Source organism: Gavia stellata, chromosome 8 (genome assembly GCF_030936135.1).
Source record: "Gavia stellata isolate bGavSte3 chromosome 8, bGavSte3.hap2, whole genome shotgun sequence".
Lineage (NCBI taxonomy): Eukaryota > Metazoa > Chordata > Aves > Gaviiformes > Gaviidae > Gavia > Gavia stellata.
The window spans coordinates 6,758,893-6,783,304 of NC_082601.1; the positions used below are offsets into that span (position 1 = coordinate 6,758,893).

A 24,412-nucleotide genomic window follows, 5' to 3' on the forward strand; every position below is an offset into this window, starting at 1 on the left:
GGGCAGCCCACGGGAGGATGAGGACAGGGTCAAAGAAGACCTGAATTTTGGTAGGAAGGTGGTGAGATCCTTCCAGGTTTGTGCATTAGTTGGGAAGTGGAGCGTGTCCATGTACATTGCTGCAGAACAGTAACGAATAAAGCCTTATTCCAAAGGCAAGAGCAAACCAAACCATTCTTCCGAAATGTCAAAACCCTGACAGAACAGCCCATTCTAAACATGTGAGGAGTGTGAGGCTGCCGAAACCACTATTGTGCCAGTGAATGGAATGAATAATAGTGGTGAATAATAGCAAAACAATAGCAGGAAAAATTGCCTCGTCACCCTACATAGATTAGGAACTAAATCACACCCGGGACACATGCAGGAATCTGGCATCTGGCAGCACGAAGCTGCCTTCAGTCGGAGTCCCCTTATCTTTCCACCAGTCTCTGCTGCATCCTGGATGCACTGAAAACAAGTTGGTGGTGACACTTTCCCCAACACTATATCATCTGTATACAGAATTCAATTGAAGAAGTGGGGGGAAATGTGGCCAAAATTCAGCATTTGCCATGGGAGCAGTCTGGAAAAATGTGTGGCTCGCAAATTGTAATTAGCCTGCGTCGCAGTTGAGGCATGGAAACAGCTCCAGCTCTCCAAGGGGTAAACCACGGAAATCAAATTTCCATCTGAATAGAGCCCACTGGGTTCTAAAATCAAAACATGTGAGTACGTTTTTGCTACTGCTATTTAGGAAAGCTACATTTGCAAGTGTATGTTCATCTGAGATTAGGAGGTAAGAAAGAACCTTTACATTTTGTTTCACTTTTTCATTCTGAGGGATGAGAGCAAAATAGACCAATCAATAACAATAATTATAATTTTCTTTTTATTGATTGCTCAGAAGTCCTTAAAGGCATCATCATTAACTTAGAGATAACTTGAGGAAATTTATGAGGTTTTTAATTCTCTTCTGACACAGCAGTAGTAAGTGATTTCTATATTGAGATGCTCATCCTCCCTGGCTCTGAAGCCGAGCCAGAATTAGTGAGGATGACACTTGCTAAAATTTAATAGAGTAATCGACACAATTTGGCTTTGTTGCTTTTTCTAATTGGCACATTGAATAGATGAGGCTATATTTCATGAAGCAGGGGAACTACAGACTTCACCTGTCCTGTCCAGCTGCCTGTGGCTTTTTATCCATGTGATCATGTGTCGTCCCTCTTGTACCCACAACGCTATTCATGAGCAATTCTCACATTGATGAGAGATGCCAGATAGTGAGTGCTGGAGACCAAAACATTTTAAAGGACAGCACTGCTGCTGGAAACTTCTCCGCTCATCCGGGTCAGTTGGCCACACATGCGTTGTTGTCCCAGAAAATAAACACCCGGTTCCTTCATCCTCTCTATTTACAGAGAGCTGAAGAAAGCGCTTTTCAGCACATCTCCTTTCACAGTGCTCCAAACTACACATTAAACTGCCCAGAAGTCCTCAGACTTTATTCACGTTTCTTGCAGGGACCTCTTGTTGTCACCTATTTTGTCAGCCCCTCTTGACACCTCTCATGGCCCCGTGCAAAACGCATGGCTGCCTCTGGCTGCACCCACCTGTGCGAGCTGTACGTAGTGCGTTATTCTGCAAAGCATCCTGGGGAGACACAGACTAGAAGAGACGTTTCATGTAATCAATTCCTCCTTTCTAAACCACAAGTTAAAAATAGAAGTGCAAGCCAAGATAAGAGATACTAGTATGAATAAATAATTATTTTCTCTGGAACTGAACATTGGCTCTTGGTTTGTCAATAGTATATTGCTTTGCTTCATAGAAAGCCAGGATGATAAGTGACCTTGTTCCCAGGCAAATGAAACTCGGATACATCATACAGACAACATCTTGAGATTGTAGGAGGATTTTTTTCAACTACAATTTCTCTCAGGGCCCTGTGTTATTGCCTTTGTGCAGAAAAAAAAGAATTCCCTAAGAATTAAGCAATAAACTCACTAATCCTGTCTGATGGGAGCAATCTGTAGTAAGAGTTTCAGTTACATATACTGTAAGTACAAAATGTCAAGGGTGTCGTATAGAGCATCCATGGGACTGAGGGAAGAAGGAAAGGGATCTCTTCCCACATCACTGCCTTTGTCATTGGCACTTGGACCACACTTGGGCAGTGCAGGAGGATGTATCGCAGGCTACGTTTTGTTTCCAACAAAGATCCCTAGAGCTGAACAGTCAAAAGCCTGCCTTGAAAGAATAGTGTTTACTCTATAAGACATACATGTGAAAGAGTCTTTAATTGTCTGCTGAGTTGCCCAGATTACAAGAAGACACCTTATTTTTGAAAACAGTGTAATATCTAAGGGGAAGCATTAAGCAGCAGACTCCTAGAAAACCATGTTCCTGCTTGGCCTGATTTTCCTTCTTAATTCTGTCTGTTATTCAGCACAAATAATATGTATGAAAAATGTCTTATTCTTTTCAGTGGGTGCTCAACCTCTTCCTGGGTCAAATTTTCTATAATTACTTTCATTTTACACAATGTTTCATCTATTTCTATCAATTTTGTCTTATGAACACATTATGACTTATTCAAGACCTGGCCATTATGAGTATGCAGTGTTTACACAATGTGCTTCCCTATCATTTCAGTTCCATAGGAGGTTCTTCTGCTTCTGAATTTTCTGAAAATAGCTTTATTTATTAGCTATCAAGGTTTTTATAAAATTATTATGTTTTACCTACCAGAGGAGCATGCATGGTTCAAGCATTTATATGTAGTGATCATATTCACATTCACAACAAATTTCTGCCTCTGTATATTCTTAGGAATAAAATTTTTGTAATCAGCGTGCAGAATAATTGCATTAAAATTTTAGCAAGTATTAGTGAAATAAGGCAGCAACTTTCATCTGTAATAAACTGTCACATGTTTCTTAGCTACAACTGCCTTATCTATTAATAGATTACTGTTTATCTGGAACTTGGATCCACCAAAAGAAATTTTTAAATATTGTCAGATCAGAGTCTTCTGCTGTTATTTTGGACACATCCGTTAAGAGCTTGGAAAGAATTTCCCTTTCCCAACATCTGCCTTCCTTTTCTGCCCGAACTCTTTTTCAACGTATGGTAAATCATAATACGGCCAAGTGGATGACACTGACACACTGAAAGCTCCAAAAGCTTTCACCTGAGCTTTGCTTGTCAGTGAAATGCAGCCACTGGGCATGGAAGTGGCTAGTGATTAAAAGGTTTCCTTCTGTCTCTAAAACAGTAAAAGAAAGAAAACGCATCCTTTGTCTACAACTAATTTGGAGTTATGGCTTAATCGCCTAGGCATTTCCGACTGATTTTTCCAAATGAAAATCTTTCATAATTTTCCTGTGAAGAGAAATTCAAACACTCTGGAAAATGATTTGTTCTACTGTGGATTTTAGAGTAGGAAACAAAAAGTGGAAATCTGAAAATCTGCCAGGGAGGGATTTCTAAAATTTACTATATGTCATACAAATGGTGAAAATCTGAGTGTTTTCATACATAATTTGACATATATATATATTTGTGTATATATACACCCATTCATATACACGTACGCATACTTAGATATACTGAGGTGTGCCTATTTTCAAAGGTCATACTTCAAAAGGTCCGTAGCCACCCCCTCTCTCTGCCTTTGAGCGAAGCCATGTGAAAGCCGGCGGCAGCCCTGCTTCCCCAGCCCTGGGGCTCGCTGAGGTTTTGGGGGAAAGCTCCAGCTGGGCTCCCACCATGTGGGGGACAACAATGAGAAAGAAATCTGCACCTGGGAATATCTCTTTCCTGGTCAGGGAACAATTACAGCACATCGCCAGCTGGTGCTGTTTGTTATTATTACCTGGATCAGTCACTGGGTTTTCATTCACCCTCCACACAAAAATTATTTTGCGATCCACCAGCTATTTCCCAGAGCTTTAGAATGCCCTTTAAATATATTGCGTGGCTGGCACCACTTTGCCCAAAACAAACATGCACCTCAGGCTTGTGGACTATATTTCTTTCAGAGTTTTCTAGCTGCCATCACCTATTGGTATTATTTGATTTGCAGCTGCTGTTCAAAGCAAACAAACAAAATCTCACAGCTTCTTAAACCTTCCTCCACATAAGCCACTGATATTTACTGGGAGCAAGAGCGACAGATAGAGCTGTGTCATACTTGTGCTCACCTACCTTTAGAAATAAAAGCAAATGTTTAGCAAATGATTTCCTTTCAAGTTTTCAGTCTGCCACTCCAATTTTCCTGGTGTCCCTCCCCAAAGCATCTGATGCTTCCTCCCATGGCCATGAGCAACAGCCAGGATAGACAAATCCTTTGTGGGTGCCTGGCGGTCCCCGCAGCAGCATCTTTCCCACCGAATCCACTGCCCAAGAAGTGCATGGTTGGCTCGGTTGCTTGCAGACCACCCAGTTACCAACCTGCTTGAAATAAGTTCCAGCCAGAGGACGTTTCAGGAGTTAAATGTGTGGGCCTGTGCCGGGGACATCCCAGAGTAATGCCCTGAAAACGTCTTTCCAGGCTCTTTTTTGGCTGGTCCCTGGTATACCCCTGAGGAGCCTCCGTCTTCCCCAGTACGATATTGAGCAACTCACCAAGAACAGGCTGCTGGGCTGCTGCCCTCAGCACCTACTGACATGCACATCTTCTTTCAGCCATGGTCACATCGATGTTTCCTTTAGCCAAAAGCCAAACTCCAGGTCCACAACTGTATTTCAGCATGAAATACCAGTTCAGATACTCACTTTCTGCTCATTTTCCATCAGATATTTCTGGATGCTCCTGCCTTCTGCAGGAGGGTCTCCTCTTCCCAGAGAGCCCACGGGCTGCCCTTCATTTCATTTGCACATAACAACTTCCCGCACATTAATGTCAGGTGAATCTCAACCTCCAGGCATTAATGGCAACTTTCCTTATGGCTTCAACAGAGACAGACTTTCCCCACAGGACTTGCTTTATCATGCCACCAAAGTTGTTCAAATGCCATTTTCACTGAGCAGCTGCAACAGGTATTGCTAGTTGTTTACTTTTGTGACAAAAAGGAGCCTCTCAGTGTCTTTTTGTAGCAAGTTTCTGGCACAAAATTGTTGAGCTTAAAAAAAAAATGCTTTAAGTCTAGTGAAGCGAACAAATCCTTATGTCTTAGCACCAGCTACTTGCTTATGTCACAGGTGATGGTGGTTCAAGAAGCAGCTCTTTGCAGAAGACTAAAGCACCTGCTACCGTGCAACATTTAATTCCAACACTGGACCGAGAGCAACAAAATCTCACTGCACCATTTAATTTCTTCCTGAAGGAAATCTGAATGGTCATAATGATGATAAGCACTCAGCTCCTTGAAAAGCCAACATTTCTTTCATAAGTCCTTTTCATGCAATTATAGGACTAGAGCTGGGTGATTAAATTAAATGTATAGGTTTCTCCTACATAAAGAAATAAATATATCCTTTTAAAGGCAATCTAACCTGCACACCACAAAGTAACAGCAACTCCATACAAGACATGGGCATGGACTTTTACTGTTCCCCACAACAGGGGCAACAATTGTGATACGGAGCACTTCATCACTGTACACAAACTTGACATCTGCATCTGACTTTGTCATGAATTAAAAATTAAGATGAAGGTTTCATCTGATGAGAGTGTAGCTGCAGTCACCAGAAGGTACAGGCGGGCATCCCTCAGGTGAACAACCAACAGGGCTCAACTGTATTTTCTTGGGGTTTTTTTAAATAACATTTTCATAATATAGTCTGATTACAGTGATGCTTTTACTTATTTATTTCTGCGGGAAAGGCAGTAGTAATTAACTTGTACCATGGCCTGCGATTTACATGTTGAAGTTTACAATGATGCTGTCATAAGGCCATAATAAGCACCATTTTACAAGGGAAACTCAATAACTGAGGGATTGTTTTGCTCATGGCTTCCTGGGTGAGCTTTTATTCATGCTCCCTCCTGCTCCGTGCTGGCGTGCCGCCGTCGACTCCGGTGTGGTTCGGTCTGATCTGCATTAGGGTGAGAACAAAATCCGTCAGTCTGGCTCCGGGGGAGCTGACAGCGGATCAGTTTGCCTCGCTGCCTCCTCGATGACAGCCTGCAAGCATAACTAAACCCGGTCACAGGTATATAAACATATTCTGACATTCACTACAGAATAAAATATACCTTTAGAGGTGGCGGCTGCTTGAGCCAGGGCTCAAGCCAGGGCATAGATGCTCTTTAGGGAGTGAACACATGGCGTTTGTCCTAAATACTGTTAAATTGAATGGGTGAACACCCCTGTCCTTATTGGCCTTGCACGCTTCCCCCAGCTGCTCCTCCGTGGCCCTCCCTGCCCTTCGCAAGTCCCATCCCCAGCGTTCAGCTCCCCCAATGTTAATATGCGAAAACAGCATTTTCTAAACTACTGCAAACAAAACTATGCGAAGGATGAAAAATAATTAGCCATGTCTCAGTGTCTAATATATTTGCATTGTTTAGACAGAGTAGTTAATCATTGGTAAGACCACAACATGTTGTGTGAATTTGGATTATCACTAATACATATCGAGCAGAAGGTTATTAATTACATTTAAAGGGAGTATTTGATATTATTATTATTGAGAAAGTGAATGCAATTAATTATATTACAATGCTCTTGCAGGATTCCTGTGGCAATACTGTGCAAAGAGCTGTTTACTTTTAGAGTCTTATGTCTTTTGTTCAGAAAGCAGGCACTCAGGGCAAGCAAAAGGCACGACGTGCCAAAGTCCTGATCCCATTAACACTCCTGAAGCACTGAGCGATATTGAAAGGGTCAGCGAGGGTCTGCATTTTTAACGGATTTTAAATATGGGGTAAACTTTTCATTTGCTTGCAATAGTTGGTCTCCTGAAATGTCATTTATTTCCGTGGGTTGGGAACTGGCAAAGGACAGTCTCCATGTGGTTCCCACCGCTGGGCCCAAATCCCCAGAAAGGACACCTGAGGGAGGGAATCAGATCCCAGATTTAATGAGAGGTGCAGTATTTCCAAGTGTTTCCCCTGTAAAATGGTTCTTACCTGTAAAAAGAAAAGCTTAGGGCACTCCTTTTTTATTTAAAATGTAATTGCATTAATTCAGCTGAGTTTTGCATTGGAATTGCACCATCGCTTTGACAGCTTAGTTCCCTGGAAATTGCAATAAAGGCTCTGTTACGCTACATTTTGTCCCCATTTGTCTTGTATACCATTGCCTTGCCTTTGGCACAATAAAAATAATCTTTAAAAATAGTACCATAAATGGATTGTCTTTGACCTTCTGAGTATCTTGTCAATAAAATAAAAATGATAAATCTGTTCCAGAGTGCCACTGGCGTAATATTAAAGCAGAGTCATAATCTGAAAAGTGACATTTGAAAAATGATATTATGGGGAGGGGTCTTATTATCTGTCAATGGTGTCACATAAATATGCTCTATTTACAGTGCAAAGAGGTGATTTTTCTATCTGCCAGGCTCGCTCCCGAAACCAGGTTGTGCAATTCCTGCGATGTGCTCTCTGCCTCTTACATCATCATTAGCAATTAAAGATTACTGCAGTAAGAAATTAGCTGAGCCTTCTGTTGCCGATGCATAAAGCAGAGCAACTCCACTTCGGTCTCCTCTGTGACCCACTCTGCAGTGCTAGCACAGCAAAAATGGACTTTGCCTCATGGAGACATGGCTAAGTTAACCAAGAAAAGGCCCTTTTTTCTACATGATCAGCTTTTTGAAAATAAACAACTTCTAAAAGAAGGCTTCTTTTTATTAGGTGATAAGAAACTGCTGAATATTCTGTAAAAAATCAAGAGACGTATGAAAATAAACAAGCCATGTGTGTAAACAAACGTACGTCAAGAGGCAGCAGTGTTGATTCAAACTTTGCGAGATGTGCACAGTAGCTCTGCTGCATTTGGCTTTATGGGTACATGCCTCAGGCGAGTCTGACCTGTGGCTTGAATATGTGCAAGCCTAACTCGAGCTTATTTCTAAAAAACCATAGTACTGTTGGTTTTTCACCATTTCTTTTTCTCTTTTTAGCATTTGTTTTCAAAATTCTAAATAAGTATTTAAAAGTATGTGAAGTGCACTTTATACTTGAGCATCATTTTATATCGTGAGTAAAATGCTTATGCCTATAGTAAACTAAATTAAAAAAACATATATTTTGAAGATCACAGGGCTTTGGGACTTCAAAACATTACTTGATTTCTGAGGAGGAGCGATTCAGATGTTAATCACTAAAACTAGACTGAGATCACATTCAAAGGGTTAAGGTTTCTGGTTCTGATTCAGGTGTGATGAAAATCTAGGTAACTAAAATCTTTATGTTACCAAGTTTCCAATTTTATATATTTCATTCAAAATTTGATCTTTTCCCAGTGTTTGCCTTGAAAATTAGCCCAATCCTAAACTGATTCTGAACATAGGAAGACGTACCAGCCTTTAAGCGGTTATTAACAGTATCCACTTGAATTAACTTGAATTAACTTATTTAATCAGTGTCCTTTTTCACCCCTTCCAGCTCCCGAGTGCTCCCCGGAGGGACACCGCATCCTCCACAATCCCTACCGCAGCACCAGGTTTGACTCCCTGGAGCTGCAGCGAACGGCGATTCAGGACCTGGTTTGTGACCACTCCTTGCCACCAGCATGGTACCGTTTCATGATCAACGACAGGCCCGCAGAAATGCCAACGAGATGTGTCGAAGTCAGTAAAACTTAACATCTAATCCTGGTGAACTTGAATAAATCTTTTGATGTGATTTTCCTTTCCAGCCACCTCTATACTCTCATAGGCAGTAGACTGCAATGGGGATAGGTGAGTGGCAATGGGAAAATCACTTTTCCAATAATAATAATAATAATAATAATAATAATAATAATAATAATAATAATAATAATAATAATATTGTCATATCCAAGGCAGTAGTCAGAGACCAGAATCCCTATGGACTGGGCATTATTCAAATATAAACCAAGGTGTTTCCCAACTCTACAGATCCTTAGTAATCCACAGGTCATCCTAAGTTATGCTTTTGTCAAGCAATTCTGTTGCTTTAAGAATAGATTCTGGAACCTGACTCTTTCCCCATATAATTTATTGTGAATTAGGAATATGTCCTTATTATGAAATCAGAAGGGAAAAATCAGAAAAATTAATATGAAAGGAGGTTCTTTAGTGATACAGAAGGAAAAGCTAAATTTGAGTCTTTTTCTGCTATTACCATTTCTTGTGTTACTTAGTTTCATAAGTATACTTACTGCTTTCTAGAGCAAAAAAGCTCCACCACATAAGACTACTCTCTAAAAAAAGACAAAACAATAATTATTTGTTTTTATGTGTGTTTAATATGTAAGACAATGATGTTTAACTTGCAGTCATTGCTGCCGGAGCAACTTGAGACCCTAACAAAAGTCATTGCTGTCTCAAATAACCCAGCTGCAGGAGGTTAGAATAATTTCAAACACACTGTTAAAAAAAAATTATTCAGAAAATAATAAACTCATTACCATCAATGACTTTAAAGATGAAATATTCAAGCTAGAGTGTCAGAAAGTTTAATGTTAGGCGATGCTACCCTAGCTGGAGAACCTTCTTGAAATTAGCAAACGTTTCATATCCATTCAAAATGGACCTGTGAACTTGTCACGATAAAAGTATATCTTAATAATCTAACATTAAATGACATGTTAAGAGATAATTGTTACTTCTGTGGGATTTCTGACTCTCTGCATACACAAACCATAAATCTAATTAACATGAACAAATTGGCGTGGTTATTATTGAAATATTCATTTCATGGCAGGTCATCCTTGAATATCCCAATGCATTATGTAGTTTATTTCTACAGGTTGCTTTATAAGTGTATATATATTCTATTAAATTATTTAACTTACCATTGTATTTCAGTAATTTTGAGTACGTAGTAATGCTTGACTGTATGAGCTTTCTTTCCCACAATACATGCTTTGTTTCTTTTAATCTCTTCTCTGGAGTTTTCTATGCAGGTTTGTAGAGCTATATTCATTAGTTTAGTTTCTTATCTTGTAACATAATTCTTGCCATTGGTTTCTTCATTATCCTCTGAATGACAGTAAATCTCTGCTTTGCCATGCTGATGAAGGATTACATCTGTTAGATGTCACAACTGGAAGAATATGCTTCTTTTAGATCTTCACCTTCTAAATCTGCCTTTACGTTCTATCTCTTCCACTTAATTAAATCATTGTTTAATTTGGTTTTCCATTTAATTTGAGCAAAACCTCTGGAACAAAATAATTTAAATTAATAACTGCACAGCTTCCACTCCTTAATAAGCAGTTATTATTGTACATTCCAGCTTGGCTGGAGTGAGCTGATTTTAATTAAACAAGTCAAAGACAAAATCCTGAACAGATAGAAGAGAAAAGAGACCAAATAAAGCCCGATAACACAGCCGGAGAGTTAAAAAGTACATTACTGCAGCACCTTGTAAAATATATGCCTGGTGATATCTTGTTGATACTGGCCAGATACAATTAGCTGGCTATCGATGGATAAGATTAACTTCTTAATTCAAAGTAATAATAGGTAAGGATTCTTGTCACCCAGTTGAGCCCAAAAGGGTTTTAAACCATAATGCAGGTTTAGAGGTCCTGCCCAGCTTGGGAGAGAACTACGGCAGGACATATGGCACGTGGTGGGTGGGCACGAAGGAGGTGAGCTCCTGAGATCTGGCTGCGGTGCATGGGCAGGGGTAGGTGACTCCTTCAGCCGCACTCTCAAAACATGTATTCTGAATCTTGCCACAAAAAAAGCTCCATAATAAAAATGTGTCCCCATCTCCATATAGTTTCATAACCATAGAAAGTATTATATTCAAGAGAGCAGAACTAAGTCACATGCAGAGCCTCAGTCTACAACCATGTCACAGCTAAGATGCACAGCAACTTTTGTAATGAAAAACAAGCAACTCTTAAGAAGCTGCTTCTTGTCCACTAATTTTAAAAAAACAAGTAAAAAACAAAGGGAAAAAAGGCAAACAAAACCCAAAAGCTCTTTTGACATAGCAAGAGTGAAAATATGAATTGTATTCCTGAATCCTCCGTCCCTTGAATCCAACTGCTGTCCAGAAACCTATTCCTCCAGCGGCAAAATACTTTTGATTGAAACAGCTTTCCTATTTAGGTATTGCCTGCTGAATTTCTCTGGGGGGGTAACAAATGATCCTGACCTTCCTCCTATTCCTTCCTCGCCTCTCCCCCTGCGCTCCTGAAGGAGGCCCAGCAATTACCGGATCCTGGGCATGCACTCTTGGCCACAGCCACTTCCCCATCCAACAACAGATCCTAGCAGAAAAGCAACACAAATTTGCAAATTTTATATCCCAAGGTATTGAGGCTGCTGCCTACAGATCACAAACAATAGTTTGTTCTTCAAGAACTGCCAAATTCACTGTGAAAGGCAAAAACACGAAAGGAAGAAAGCGTAGAGAAGCTTTTACTAAGATTAAGGCACTGTAGTAAGAGCAAGAAACAATGCACAGACATGGCCAGACCTAGCAGTAAAATGACCTTCAGAGGAAGAACAAAAGTGACATAAAAATTCAAGCTCAAGAGAAAATCTATTCAAAATACGGAGAAGTATTTAACAGTCAATATAGGAGATACATCCGTTACAGAAAGAACTAGTGTTTTAATTCATGCTTCTGAAGTAAAATAATATAGGGTATACAAATACATCTGTATATATGTCCATATGGGCAAGCCCCAGGAAAGGAATGAATACTAAAAAGAAATGAGAGACAACACAACCTGCTAATGTTATTGAAGATCTGCTCTACAGTCAGATAAAAGACCAGTCTGTGGATTCAGAAGAGCGGGGTACGCTGCAAACCGCAATGCAAACCCAAATGCCACGCCAGGCTAACGACAGGCAGGCCTCGCGAGGCTGGCTCACGGCTCACGGTGAAGCCAGGAGCAGCGCTGGAAATGCACTTCTTCCTTCATTCCTTCCCCTCGTTTACACGGGGGGAAAAAAGCATAGATTATACTCTGCAACCTTAAGGAAAAACGACCTTTCGGAGCAGCCACTGCTTCACTCTTGGTTTCCTCCCCGTCTTAAGGCAACGCCTCACTTGGGTTCACTTTCTTTCCGGCAGTCCTGTCAGCATGCATGCAGGAGCCTCCAAGTGACCTCTTGCACCACGGTGGAGGTCCCCTGGCCCCAGGTGCTTGTCCTTGCCAGTGGCCGAATGTGTTTGTCTGGAGGGAAGGGCAGGAGCGGGGCCATAGTTTCAGCTTTGCACGTTACCAATCTCCAGCACCCCGTGGTTCAGGGGCTTCTGGAGTCAGACACGGGTTGTATGAGACTTTAAAGCGATTTCTCTCCCATGAGCCAGCCCAGTCACTGTAATTTTTTAGCATCCACAATCCTGCAGCAAGGATTTCTACAGGATAGTTAGGGATATGACACTCTGTTTTGGAAATGCCCAGTAATACCTGCCTGTGACGGTAGACCAAGATTACTTCCAATATCCTTCTTCAGAAATTTCGTTCTCCAAATGAGCAAAACCGTCTCCAAATTTGTATATGCTCTAAATTCATGTACAACTGTAAATGTGGCATAAGAAGGACACGTTATGCAGTCAGGGCTGGCGTTTTCCTAACAGTTGCATTTTTAACAATATAAATTTTCTTTTATATATATACACACTAGGCTCAAACATAGGCTTAAATGCTAATCTTTGGTGTATAAAACAAGGTCATGTTAAAGTGTTTCAAATCTAACCTGCCTATGATGCTTAGTATTGTAGCCCCTGGAGAAGAAAATGATTTACTTTTTCCCATACTCAGTTTAATTTCCTCCTCTACTTAACCTCTTGTAGAACATCTTATACTCACAATCAAAATACAATAGCTCAACTGCATGCTCTTAATTTTTCATTTTGTTTCAATTTTTATTTTGCTCTGAATCCAATCCTACTTCGATTTGCAATTGTTTTATGAACTTAAAAGCAAGTGACACTTTCAAGGTATTATTTTATGTTTTCATCTGTAATTCTCTTTCTCGCATGTAGACGTGAATACTCCAAATCATAATGGTAGGTATGAATAGGTTTTGTTTTTCTTGTTTGTTTTTCAGACGTACAAAAAGCCTTCTGTAGAAATTACAATTATAGCCTCTATTGTTCAGAAGCATGTACTTAAAAGAAACACAAGACAGGCACCGGTTTAATTGCTACTACACATATTTCTGACGTAAACTGATTTCTGGGGAGTTCGGCCCCAGATTGAAATAAAAAAAATCTTATTTACTTTAACTTACTACAAAGAAATACAAAAAACTAAGACAAAGTAAAGTTTTGAGTGGATAACAGATGCAAAATGACAATGCTTTAACTGCCAACCAACAGTATACCAAAAAGCCTTCCATCTCCATCTAACTAAAACAATGCATTTCTCACATATGGTGCTACTTATTTTTAACAGCATAATTTCAGTGCAATACCCAAGTGACAAGAACAATCAAGCTTGATTTCTTTGTGCAATTATAAAGAACCTTAGAGGGTTCAATCAATCAAACTAGTTGATTCTCCAAACCCCAACTAAATGGAAGGAGACATCATTGGATTAAACAATAATGGATTGTCCCATTGTTTTGGCAAAGGGGGAACAAATTTAATTTTTTTTCATTTAGGTTTTCTGAACTGAATTATTTGAACGATTAGCTGGTGCCTAATTATGAATCAAAAATACTTAATGAATGCTTACCTGCCACATAGAGGTGTTGCGAAGATTAATTAGGCAAGGTTTATAAAATGCTTTGAAGATTAAAAACACCACTTAATTATAATTGGATAAAGTATGAAAGGCTACTGAGCACTAAAGAAGCCTGGCAACAGCCTAGAAACTCCTTTTTGTGTTAGAGAAGTTCTCCTTTGTGCAAGCTGTGTCACTGGATACCAAATGCAGATGCACTGATTGACCTAAATTTAGGGTTTACAACAATATAGTTTACTTCACTAACTTGCCATTACATCGACCAGTTGCAAGTCCAAGTAAACATGTCAACTGAAGTAATCAAATGCTTGTGAGCTCTTATATGGGGTGTTAATCAGATGTCCACGGCAGCTCACCATTGAGGACACTGCTTAAATACATATAGGGGAGGCAGGATTTGTAGGGAGAGAGACAATTTCTCATTAGATGTACCAATATCCTCAGAAATAAATGGACGGACTATGGGCACACAGATGTTTGCCAGTGTCGCTGGGATTGTAGCTTATTTTTCTTCCTGCTGCGTAGCTTCCATTTTGAGCCAGAAACGCAGCTATTTTGCACGCCGCAGCAATAGTGCTGCCGTGCAGTCTACGTTATGTAGATCACCCGGAGAACCCCAGCAAAGCCATCGTCTGATCCTCACCACTGACTTCCCAGCAGACGAACTCCTGCCCGCCGGAGACTTGCAGGGTTTGCTCTTCTGTGGAGGCAGCTGTATAATTCCTCTTCTTCATTTTGGAAATGCTGCTGAATTGTGGTGTGAGATTCCCACAGTTTATGCTATTCTTAGAGCAGCAATGACTGTAGTTATTGCAGGTAAATGATGTATCCTACATGCCAATCATTTGCTACCTCTGTATTCAATTTTCTGGTTACTCTCCCAAATGACTGCTACAAAATTTAAAGCTAATTATGCTACAGTTGGGACTTGAAAATTTTGGGTCTTTGAAGTCTCTTCTCCTAAACTTCTTTTTTTAAATATTTTTTTCTTTATTTTTTCCTGTTCTTATCTGTACCGCTGGTTGAATACATGAATATACATTTGCCCTTGCCTTCCCAGGTCTGTTTTCCAATTCACAGAGGCCTCATGCAGCAAATCCTTTTGGCTAGCATGGGGCAACTTGCCTGACTCAGATGGAGAGCATGTAGCTCAAAGCAGAAAATAAATGCATGTCTGTCATAAAGCTGCCAGGAAAACAGAAATATTTGATTCATACAAAAATTCTTCCTTGACCAGCCTGTGATATTGTATCCTAGTTTGTTACAATAACTTGCTTTCTCACCGTCTGACTTTTCCTGGGTGCAAAGTCAGTCAAAAGGGTTCATTATCGCTTGTAATTTGTCCACATTACATTATAAACTATTTTGCTCAAACGGTTTCAGTGCAAGATTCGCCAGAACAAATCCGGGGTGCTGCAGATCACAGCGGGGGGTTATCAGAAAGCCCGCACACCACACTGGTGGCTGACGTCAGCGGTGCTAATCCGTACTTTCTCGAGCACTGAAATGGCTCACGGACTTGTGGCGAGGATAAACACAGAGAGGGAGAAAATCACCATCCTTTTATTTCAGCAGGTTTTTTCTCTCTGTGTTAACAGGGGATACAGAGCCATTTTTATGCACGGATTGCATTTTGTCTTTTTTCACAGCCAGAATGCACTTGCATCTGTCTATTTATCTACATGGCCCACAGCACAGCAGATTGATGGGTGTCTCATTAATTAATTTATCTTTTCAGCACTGCTGCAAGGCAGAGAAGTACTATTACCACCTCAGCCTCCTCTACCTCTGGTTTAGAGATAAGGAAGCGAGGCGCACAAAGAGTAAGTGATTTGCCCAAGGTCAGGTAGCAGCCAGGGAAACTGAGGCACCGCGCGTGCCTGGCCAGGGGCAGTCCAGCGGCTGCACTCCCGCTGGAGCAGCGCTGACGTGTTGGGGTCAGTTACACTGGTAAAGGCAGCAGCGAACAGACGCAGAAGCGAACAGACGCAGCAGCTCATTTTGAGCAGCAAAAGGTCTTCTACAGAAAATTGTTAGAGTATTTTTTCAGTTTGTGCAGCTGCGGGTGCAAACGTTCCCCGAGACACAGGTATGTACATGAGATCGAGCCACCTCAAAGCAACGAAGGTCACTTTTCAGCAACCAAATGTCAGTAAATGGTGGCAACAGCCCTTTGCAGCGGGTGTTAGCAGCACTGGGAGTGCTTCCCATGGCATGAGCAGTGTCGGCATCCCTCCTCCTCCTCCTCGGGCAGCGAGCACCGGTGCCAGCCGTGGGGTCAGCTCTGCAGGGGAGCACTCCGGGAGGGGTGGGTGGGCTGCACTGTGTCTCCTTACCAAACCATTTTCCTTCAAGGCTTTCTGCGAGCTTGCACACAGCCATTGAGCTCCAGTGCTCATCCATCTCTTCTGCTCTGCATCCCCCTACTCTAATTCTTCCCAGTTTGTGGGCCTCAAAACACCCGCGAGGTACACTCACAAATATCTGTATTTCAAACACAATTTAAAAAATAATGATTCATTCCAACAATCTTTACTCACAAACGCAGAGGCGCTGAAGTCACTGGTTAGCTGGAGTAAGAGGAAATTCAAGGTGCAAGTACCTCATCAAGAATCACAGAATCACTACGATTGGAAAAGACCTGTGAGATCATCAAGTCCAACCATCAACCCAACCCCACCATGCCCATTAAACCATGTCCCACAGTGCCACGTCCACACGTTCCTTGAACACCTCCAGTGATGCTGACTCCACCACTTCCCTGGGCAGCTTATTCCAGTGTTTCACCACTCTCTCAGTAAAGAAATTTTTCCAAATATCCAGCCTGAACCTCCCCTGGTGCAACTTGAGGCCATTTCCTCTTGTCCTGTCATAACATGATAACATGAGTATGAAGCAGAGACCACTGTTGCCATCCTTCTCGCTGCGCCCACCCTTCTTCCTTTGCATACAGCACGTTGTCTTCTCTGGATGATGATTGCTCCACTCTTCTGTGTCATTACAAGTGTATGCTCACAAACGTGCTTTGGAAACACATTGCTTCACATCAGATCTCGCTCTCTAGGTCAGAAATTCCCCAGGATACAACAAATTCCCGACATCCACATTTTGCTCAGCACTGAAAGTACCAGTGTCCCTTAAAGCTGTAAATAAATAAACAGAACAAATCCCTTAAAAAGTTACACACAACATGGCTTTTAAATAAAGGAAGGAAAGGGATTAATCTAAAATTCACATTTTCATACTGATATCCTCTTCTCCTTCACTAGCACACTGCCGGCACGCTGTTCCTCCCTGGGGACCTGTTGCTCTCGGCTCCAGTGCCTTCCTCAGGGACACGGGCACCCGAACGGGAGGACAGAGCCAGCCCCTCTGCTTGGCCGCTGCTGCATTTCTGGGGGAAAAAAAGACTTTGGACAATTTTAATGGTGTCTCTCTGGAATCCTTCTTTTTAGAAGCCTGACAATAACTAGCTCCAAATGGAAATCAGACTGTGTCATGCCATATGCTTTATTTTCTTCAAATACCTTTCTTTTCCTGGGTGTGCAGCCCCCACTCGCCCGTCCCTGCTTTCTGGCTTGTATAGCTCCCAGGTAAAATTCAAACTACAGGAGGGCACTGGCGCGTGACTTAATAAATTTATCCTTTGACTTTCACCGTTTCCCCTGCTGTCACAAATGCTTTTTGATCTTAAAAAGTGAAGCAGCAAACCCAGGCCAATGGGAAAAAATGGTGGGTTGGGTTTTTTCAGTGTGATATATAGCCAAATGTTCACACCAGGAGGAAGAGCGTCCCCCCAGTCAGACTATTGGAGATAGTTCAGTGTTGCTGGCTGAAGAAATGCAAAGCAACAGCAGCAGGCACGCTCTGCGGAATATGACTTGATGTCCGAGAGCAAGTTATTGTCAGTATTTGGTAATAATTTTCAAACTTTAGCTCAAATATCTGTATGCTTTGCATATTGGCAAATGGTAGGTAATGGTGCAGAATAACGAGTTACCATTGTAATTGGCTGTGTGTATTTTATTAGGCTCTGATTACACCTCATCTCCTCACTGAGGTACTTAAATTAACCACAGCTTTGCATAATCATGTCCCTTTAGTGAGTGGGAAGAGCCTGGCAGGTACAGAGGGCAATTCAGATCTGAGATGCCTGAACATCTATCTGTAAGTTGGGAAAGGTAAATCTGGTGCAGCCTCTCCCAGCTGCGACTCAAAATGCCGTTGTTTAAACCATTTAGGACCAACCCCTTCTGCTTTGGGATTTCCTGTGTTCAGGGTATTCAGGGAATCTGTTAATAGATAGAAGCCTGAGGGTCAAAAAAACCAGAAAATTTGATCAAATCATGTATATCCTGCACACGTGTTTTGTATATCCTGTACGTGTGTTATCCTTCCAGAATGAGGGAGAGGCTCAGGCCCCAAAGATGTGCTGGAGGAGTAGGGCAGCAGCTGTCAGGACAATGGAAGCTGACGCTGTTTTGGAGGAAGGTGCTGGTGTGGGTTGCTCTGAGCATAGCTATGTCCTGCTTCTGGATGGTCCTAACATCTTCTTGCCCCTCGTGCTCTGTCAGCCTTTGCTTTCTTCTGCCACAGATGAAGCAGGGATGGGAATGGCCGGCTGACGTGGCACAAAGTGTGCTTCCTAGAGAAGACCTAGCCCGTTCACATGCTTTCATCTTTTTCATACAAACCAATCAAAAATAGAGGAAAACACTTTGGAATCCAGTTATCATGTTCTTTGAGAATTTTATCTGCATAAAGTCACCTCTCTAAACTGAGCAAGACATTTTCATCCCCACCTACCCAGCTTTTTCACTGATTCTCCAAGTTCACTACACTCAAATTCTTGGGTTTTAGTGATTCTCCACAGAGTCTTACTGCATTTGCTGTAAACAGTTTCTCCTGTGTGCATCCTCAGATGAATAAATGCGGGACGCAAGCTCCGGTGTGGCTGTCGCTGAAGTCTGAATCCCTGCCGGTGCCCGGCGAGAGCAAGCGGCTCACGGCCTGTGCTACCTGGCAGGTCTTCTTCGGGGGCACCAAGGACTGCTGCTTGTTTCGGATACCCGTTGCCGTCAGGAACTGCGGCGAATTCTTTGTGTATCTCCTGCAGCCTACTCAAGGATGCATGGGCTACTGTGCAGAAGGTGAGGATCGGTGAAGTATTTATCAATAAGATTGCATATGCCTCTCTGCCTGTGTGTTCAAAGGTTCTGGTATTGCAACACAGTGACCTTGCGAGTCAAGCATCACTCCCAGTAAGATGCAGACCTTGTAGAAAATAAATCAGCAGCGGTCCAAGGTGTTCCTGAGGAAGAGCTATTATTACCAGTGCAAAATGTGATCTGGTGTGTATTGCTGAAGTGTTCTTTGCTTGGTTACGGTTCACATGAAACCTTCCCTACTGTCTTTGGCTCCACGTTGGCTTGAAGTTGCACAGCTCATAAGTGGAGGCATCTCATTTTTATTGAGACACTGTATCCAGGATACTGTATCTAAGGTCGGTTCTTATCTTCAATAATCCAGTATCCCCCTGAAAAAAATAATTCTGAAACTCTGGAATGAAAAAAAACCCCGAACTGATAACATCTTTTTCACGACATTTATATAATTACTCTCGTCAGAAATAATTTTCAGCCTACTACAAGATATCTAACCTCTGTTCAGTAGCTAGGAAACAAAGGAATAGCAGAAAGCAATTGCTCACTCAGTTAAACCTTCTGAACTCGGGAGCATGTTCAGGTGCATATAGATTGAGTCAGAAAAGACAGCTCTTTCTCAAAAGGAAAAAACTACCTTTATACTTCCCTTTCAGCATTTTTGGACAGAGACATGACATGCTGAGAAACTAGGGTTATCACCTTTCAATCAGGCAAAACTCAAGTTTAAATAAATTTTAAAGAGAAAGATATCTATTTTCTTATCTTTATCAATATTTTAACATTCCCATACGAAGAAGAGGGAGGAAAAAAGGCTCAAAGAAAGTGAGATTAATTTACTATTTGAAATAAAAAAATCCATTAAAATAAATGAAACTGCTCTTTAATTTCCATGATTCTTTCTCAGAACTTTTTTTTTTGACTGAATACAGTCATTTTGCAGTTTAAGCTCGGCTTTTTTTAAACTATAATATTTCCACTATCTTTGTTTGAAGAATTTTTTACCAATACCTTTTGGGTGATTAATTTTGTCCTTTCTGTTGATCCATACTTGTTTAGTAACTAAATCTGCCTGCATTTTTCACAGAAGAAAGTTTATACCTTCCCATCTATCCCAAACTGACGACCTTCTGCCTTTTTCCTTCCGCTGTTGTTGAAGCATTCACCTTTTTCCTAGGCTTTCCCGAGTCTTTAACTTCTTGTCTTTCAGATGTTTTTGCAGTGTGATGTATTGGAGGGAAAAGAGTCAAAGCTGAAGTATTTTTACTGGGGGTTGTTAACTCACTGCATTAAATTCAGCTGTGATCATTGCACTGCAGGAGCCTCTATGCAGCCCCAGAGCTGGTCCAGCTGGCATCATCATGGCTTCTTGCCGGGGTCGATCCCCCAGCCCCAGCTGCTGGAAGCTGGGGAACAGGACACCGGTCAGCACTTCTGAGCTGCAAAACAAAATGAATTTAAAGCTTCGTAGCTTGGCAGAAAGGACACAGCTGGGAAAAGCGGTGTACGTGCTTGCAATTCAGCTCACCTCCTCCCATGAGCTGGTTGCCTAACTTTGTCCTTCTGGAATAATTTCCTGCAGAAAGTCATGATGAGAGCTACAGTTTGAAGGAGCTTCCCTTAGAAAAAAAGGAGAAAAATATATAAACAACTGGCCCTTACTCATATTTTAAGTAACTTGTTTCTTTTTCTTACCTCTTGTTATTTATTTGCCCTGGACAGATGTTAACATATTGGTTCTTCATTCTGTTGTAACAGCCTCATACCTTATTCTCTTGGGCTTCCATAATATTTTCTACACTCCTCCAAAAAAGTTTCGTAATTTATCCTTTCAAAACATCTGAAGCAGCTTCATGTTCCATTTGAGTGCGGGTCTCTAGAGATGAAAGAACATCGCCTTACAGTATTACACATCTTTTTGTTTCTACTTTCTAGGTGAGTTTAACAGGCAGAAAAGTTTCAGACTTCATTACATGTTGAAGCCTATAGAAAGCAGGCTGTGTTTGTAGAGCAACAGCATTATTCTGGGCAGAGGGAGACTATACTGAGCAAACTCAGCCTAGGTATGTCCCACAACAGCCTGGAAAGGCTATTCACAGGACGGCAATACGGGCTGGGTGCTCCCTGAGAGTCAGTTTACCTCTGCAACATAATTATTTCTCATATCTCTTCTGTACTTATTGCAAAACTTGGATCAAAAGGCTGTGCTTCAGGGGAATACAAAGCTGATGGCCTTTGCCAGAGTAATTAATTTGTATTAATATGAGTGCTTCGTTTCAATAACATTTCTCTTACTGCAAAATAAAAAAAAAAACAACACAAAAAGCCCAGGTCAAATATAACAACAATGGAGAGTCAGTACACAATTAGAAATTTTTGCATTTTATATGAAATACATTTTCTTGCTTGCATAGTTAGTAACCAAATCACAAGAATAAAAAATGTAGCATTTCTCCCATGTTTAGTTATACTGAAATCTTCCTGTTGAGTGAACAATTGCAGCATTAAAACTACATTTTGTGCTACATCCTTCTTTTGTTTTCTTCTTCCAGACAAACTCACAAGCTTGGCTTTGCAACCCGTGATAACTCCCGAGCTTGTGCAAGGTCGTGTCCACCTGAAGTGCGCTTACAGCCTCCCTTCCTCAAAGCCGCCGCTGCAGTACGCGGTGGTCTGGTCGCGCCTGTCCACCTCTGGCAAGAAAGAGCAGATTCAGCGTGACACCACCCTGCAGTCGTTTTCCTACGTAGAGATGAACGGCGTAAATCTCAGATTGGGAGACACGGTAATGCCACCCCACCTTCAGCAAAAAAAGTCAAACGCTCAGGGGGATCAAATCCTTTTCTTAAGTCTTTGTTGGGTTTTTATTAGTACTGCTCCTCACTCATTATACTTACAACTACTGCAGAAAAAAATACGGAAACGCTTTCACAACTGGATTATTAAATAGCATTTACCAGATTCAGGATCTGTAACATTTCTTTAAATTGCAGTGAGTTCACAGAAGCTATCCATTTTACTATTTTCTAAAGGCAACCCGAATATTTGCACTTACATTACAGCTTGGATGCCGTGAAGTTGTATGAGTGGTAGGTACATGTGCCTGAGCCAATTTTTGCTTAGTATTTTTTGCATCTTGCAGCAGTGAGAATTTGCAGTAGAGGCAGGCTCAGCTATATGCACTTAGTAATTTTTATACTCATGGACCAGAGACACAATAACATCATTTCACAGAAAAGAAAGACTATACATTTTAAAATAGAGGGAGGTTTATTTTATGGTCTTTTTCATGGTGTTCTGCTTCTCTGATTCCAAATTCTTGGTTCAATAGCGTACTGAAAGGTAGAGTTCATTACAAAACAATCTTTAAGAAGTATATTTGATGGCTTACATAGCAACACAGATACAGTTTCAACAACAATAACAAAACAGAAGCCAATACAAGATGTGAAAAAAATTGACTTGTGTATGAATTCATGGCCTTTCATGGTACAGAAACAAGACTTTTAAAGTTAAATTAGGTTTCTAACTTTTATAGGCAGAGAGCCATCAGTGATGCTACAACAAACTGAAAGAATAGGCAGGGACAATGGCCTTGTGTTAAAAGTAGGTTGGAAATAGTCTTGGCATTTTGCAGCTCTTCTTTGAGATATTTAAGATGCTTCAGAAATGTGAATAAGCTTCTTCCAGTTCTTGAAAGGATGAGTCATTTATAACAGTAGCACAATCTAGATAGTTTTTTCTCATTTCTCCTGGTAATTATGCCTCCTGAGTTCAAAACCTGACTGTTGCTGCCCTCACTTATATTATAACATGAGGCAGACAATTCTGCCAGTTTAAGACAAGTTTGTGTTACGAAGAGATACTTTTATCAAAATAATTTCACTTGCAATCACTTCAAATCTAGTTTTAACAATCCAGAGGGATTCAGAGAAAATATAGTTCTGCTAACTAGTAGCATCACCCAATCTTTGTAAGTCCATTTTTATTATATTAAGTTTTCAGTAAACCCTTCTTTGTCCTCTGCTGAAACTACATGTTTAATTTAGCAGGTTTAGCGAGACTAAAATGTTCTCTTCCTTGTTAGATTTTTTTTTTTTTTAAAGGTCTTTATGGCCTGTTTGCCCAGTTATAATTATCTATACATCATCACTGGTGAAAACCAAGCCATGAGCCTCAGCTGTACCTGGGAATTCAGTTTTACATAATAAAGATTTTAAAAAAGCATCTCGCCATGTTTGCCATCCCACTCTAGATGTCTACTGAGAGTCGCAAAGGGGCAGACTCTTCTTTCACCTCCGGTGGTGTAAACCTGAAGCAACTTATTAAGCGTTGATAGGGCTACCGCAAAGGAAAGGTGATGCCACTAAAGGCAGATTCAGACCCCGGGGACCAAACTCAGCCACAGAGAGGCAGTTCGTAACCTTCCACCCACCCAGAAAAGATGCAGGTGGAAGGTTTTTTTCTCAGGCAGCTTTAAAGCGAGGCCAGATTCCCACTGATAAAAGCCATATTAGAGAGGAGACAATGAAACGGGAGGACTGTCCAGTTCTCTTTCCCCTTCTCCGTGTACAACCCACCAGTAGCATCCCCGTGGCTGCGCACTGCCAGGGTGCATGGGTGGCGTTCAGAGCAGAATTTGTCCCCTATGATGCAGAATTTGCAGCTTTTTGAAAACTGATCGCTTTTGTTCATCCTACTCTTCCTCTGCCTGCCCTTAGCCTGAATTTGGCCCCAATGCTTTTATAGTCTGAAATCAGCATCTTCTCTATTCATTTCTTGATAAAAAACTACAGCCAAGCAAAAAGTTGCTTTTTTTAAATCACCTTTTAGGTGATTGATATCTACTCTATTTTTTATCTGTCAGAAAACCTTCAGGTAATAGACTAGTGGCATAATAGAATATCTATTGATATATTTTAATATTCAGTCAAACCTTAGAGAAGAGTTGAGATTTACTGGCCAACATTTCTGAACTCATATTGATTAAACAGCCAGTTATTTTTTAATAGCCATCATGTGTGCTTTTCTCCCCCATCTTTGGGCTCCAATTTTGTTATTTCAGACAGTAATGTTGGCAGCATAATGTTCGTGAAACTATTGCAGCCTTAAATAAATCTATAACATGCCACTATTTCTATATAAATGCTGAAAGAAGCCTACTCCATCTGATATGAAAATCCTGGTATTCCTAAGACTTATTTATGTGATAGTGACAGAGGTCATTTCATTCCTCGAGGCACAGCCATCTATAAATTATAGCGGCACACTGTGAGTAATGAGTTATGCTAAGAAAGAAAGGTGTTTAGAAGAAAACCAAGCGGATTTTGCTCAGCACAGCAATCCAAAAGTTCATATGGCGAGGAGCAATTGTCACTGTACATAAACTATGATGTACATTGTAAAATAAAAATGTTTCAGTAAAACCGGCCTTACCAAGCTCTGTGCTAGAAGTGGCCGTTTCATGTA

The 24,412-nt window shown here is 41.0% G+C and overlaps 1 protein-coding gene across 1 annotated transcript in view; it reads left to right on the forward strand.

Annotated features, from left to right (window-relative positions):
- LOC132317401 (von Willebrand factor D and EGF domain-containing protein-like) overlaps positions 1-24,412 on the forward strand; it is a 174,184-nt gene that overhangs the window by 30,278 nt on the left and 119,494 nt on the right. The window contains exons 2-4 of the mRNA XM_059820504.1: positions 8,543-8,727; positions 18,703-18,931; positions 21,496-21,728. Coding sequence (XP_059676487.1) covers positions 8,543-8,727; positions 18,703-18,931; positions 21,496-21,728 — 647 coding nt within the window. The remainder of the gene's footprint in view (positions 1-8,542; positions 8,728-18,702; positions 18,932-21,495; positions 21,729-24,412) is intronic.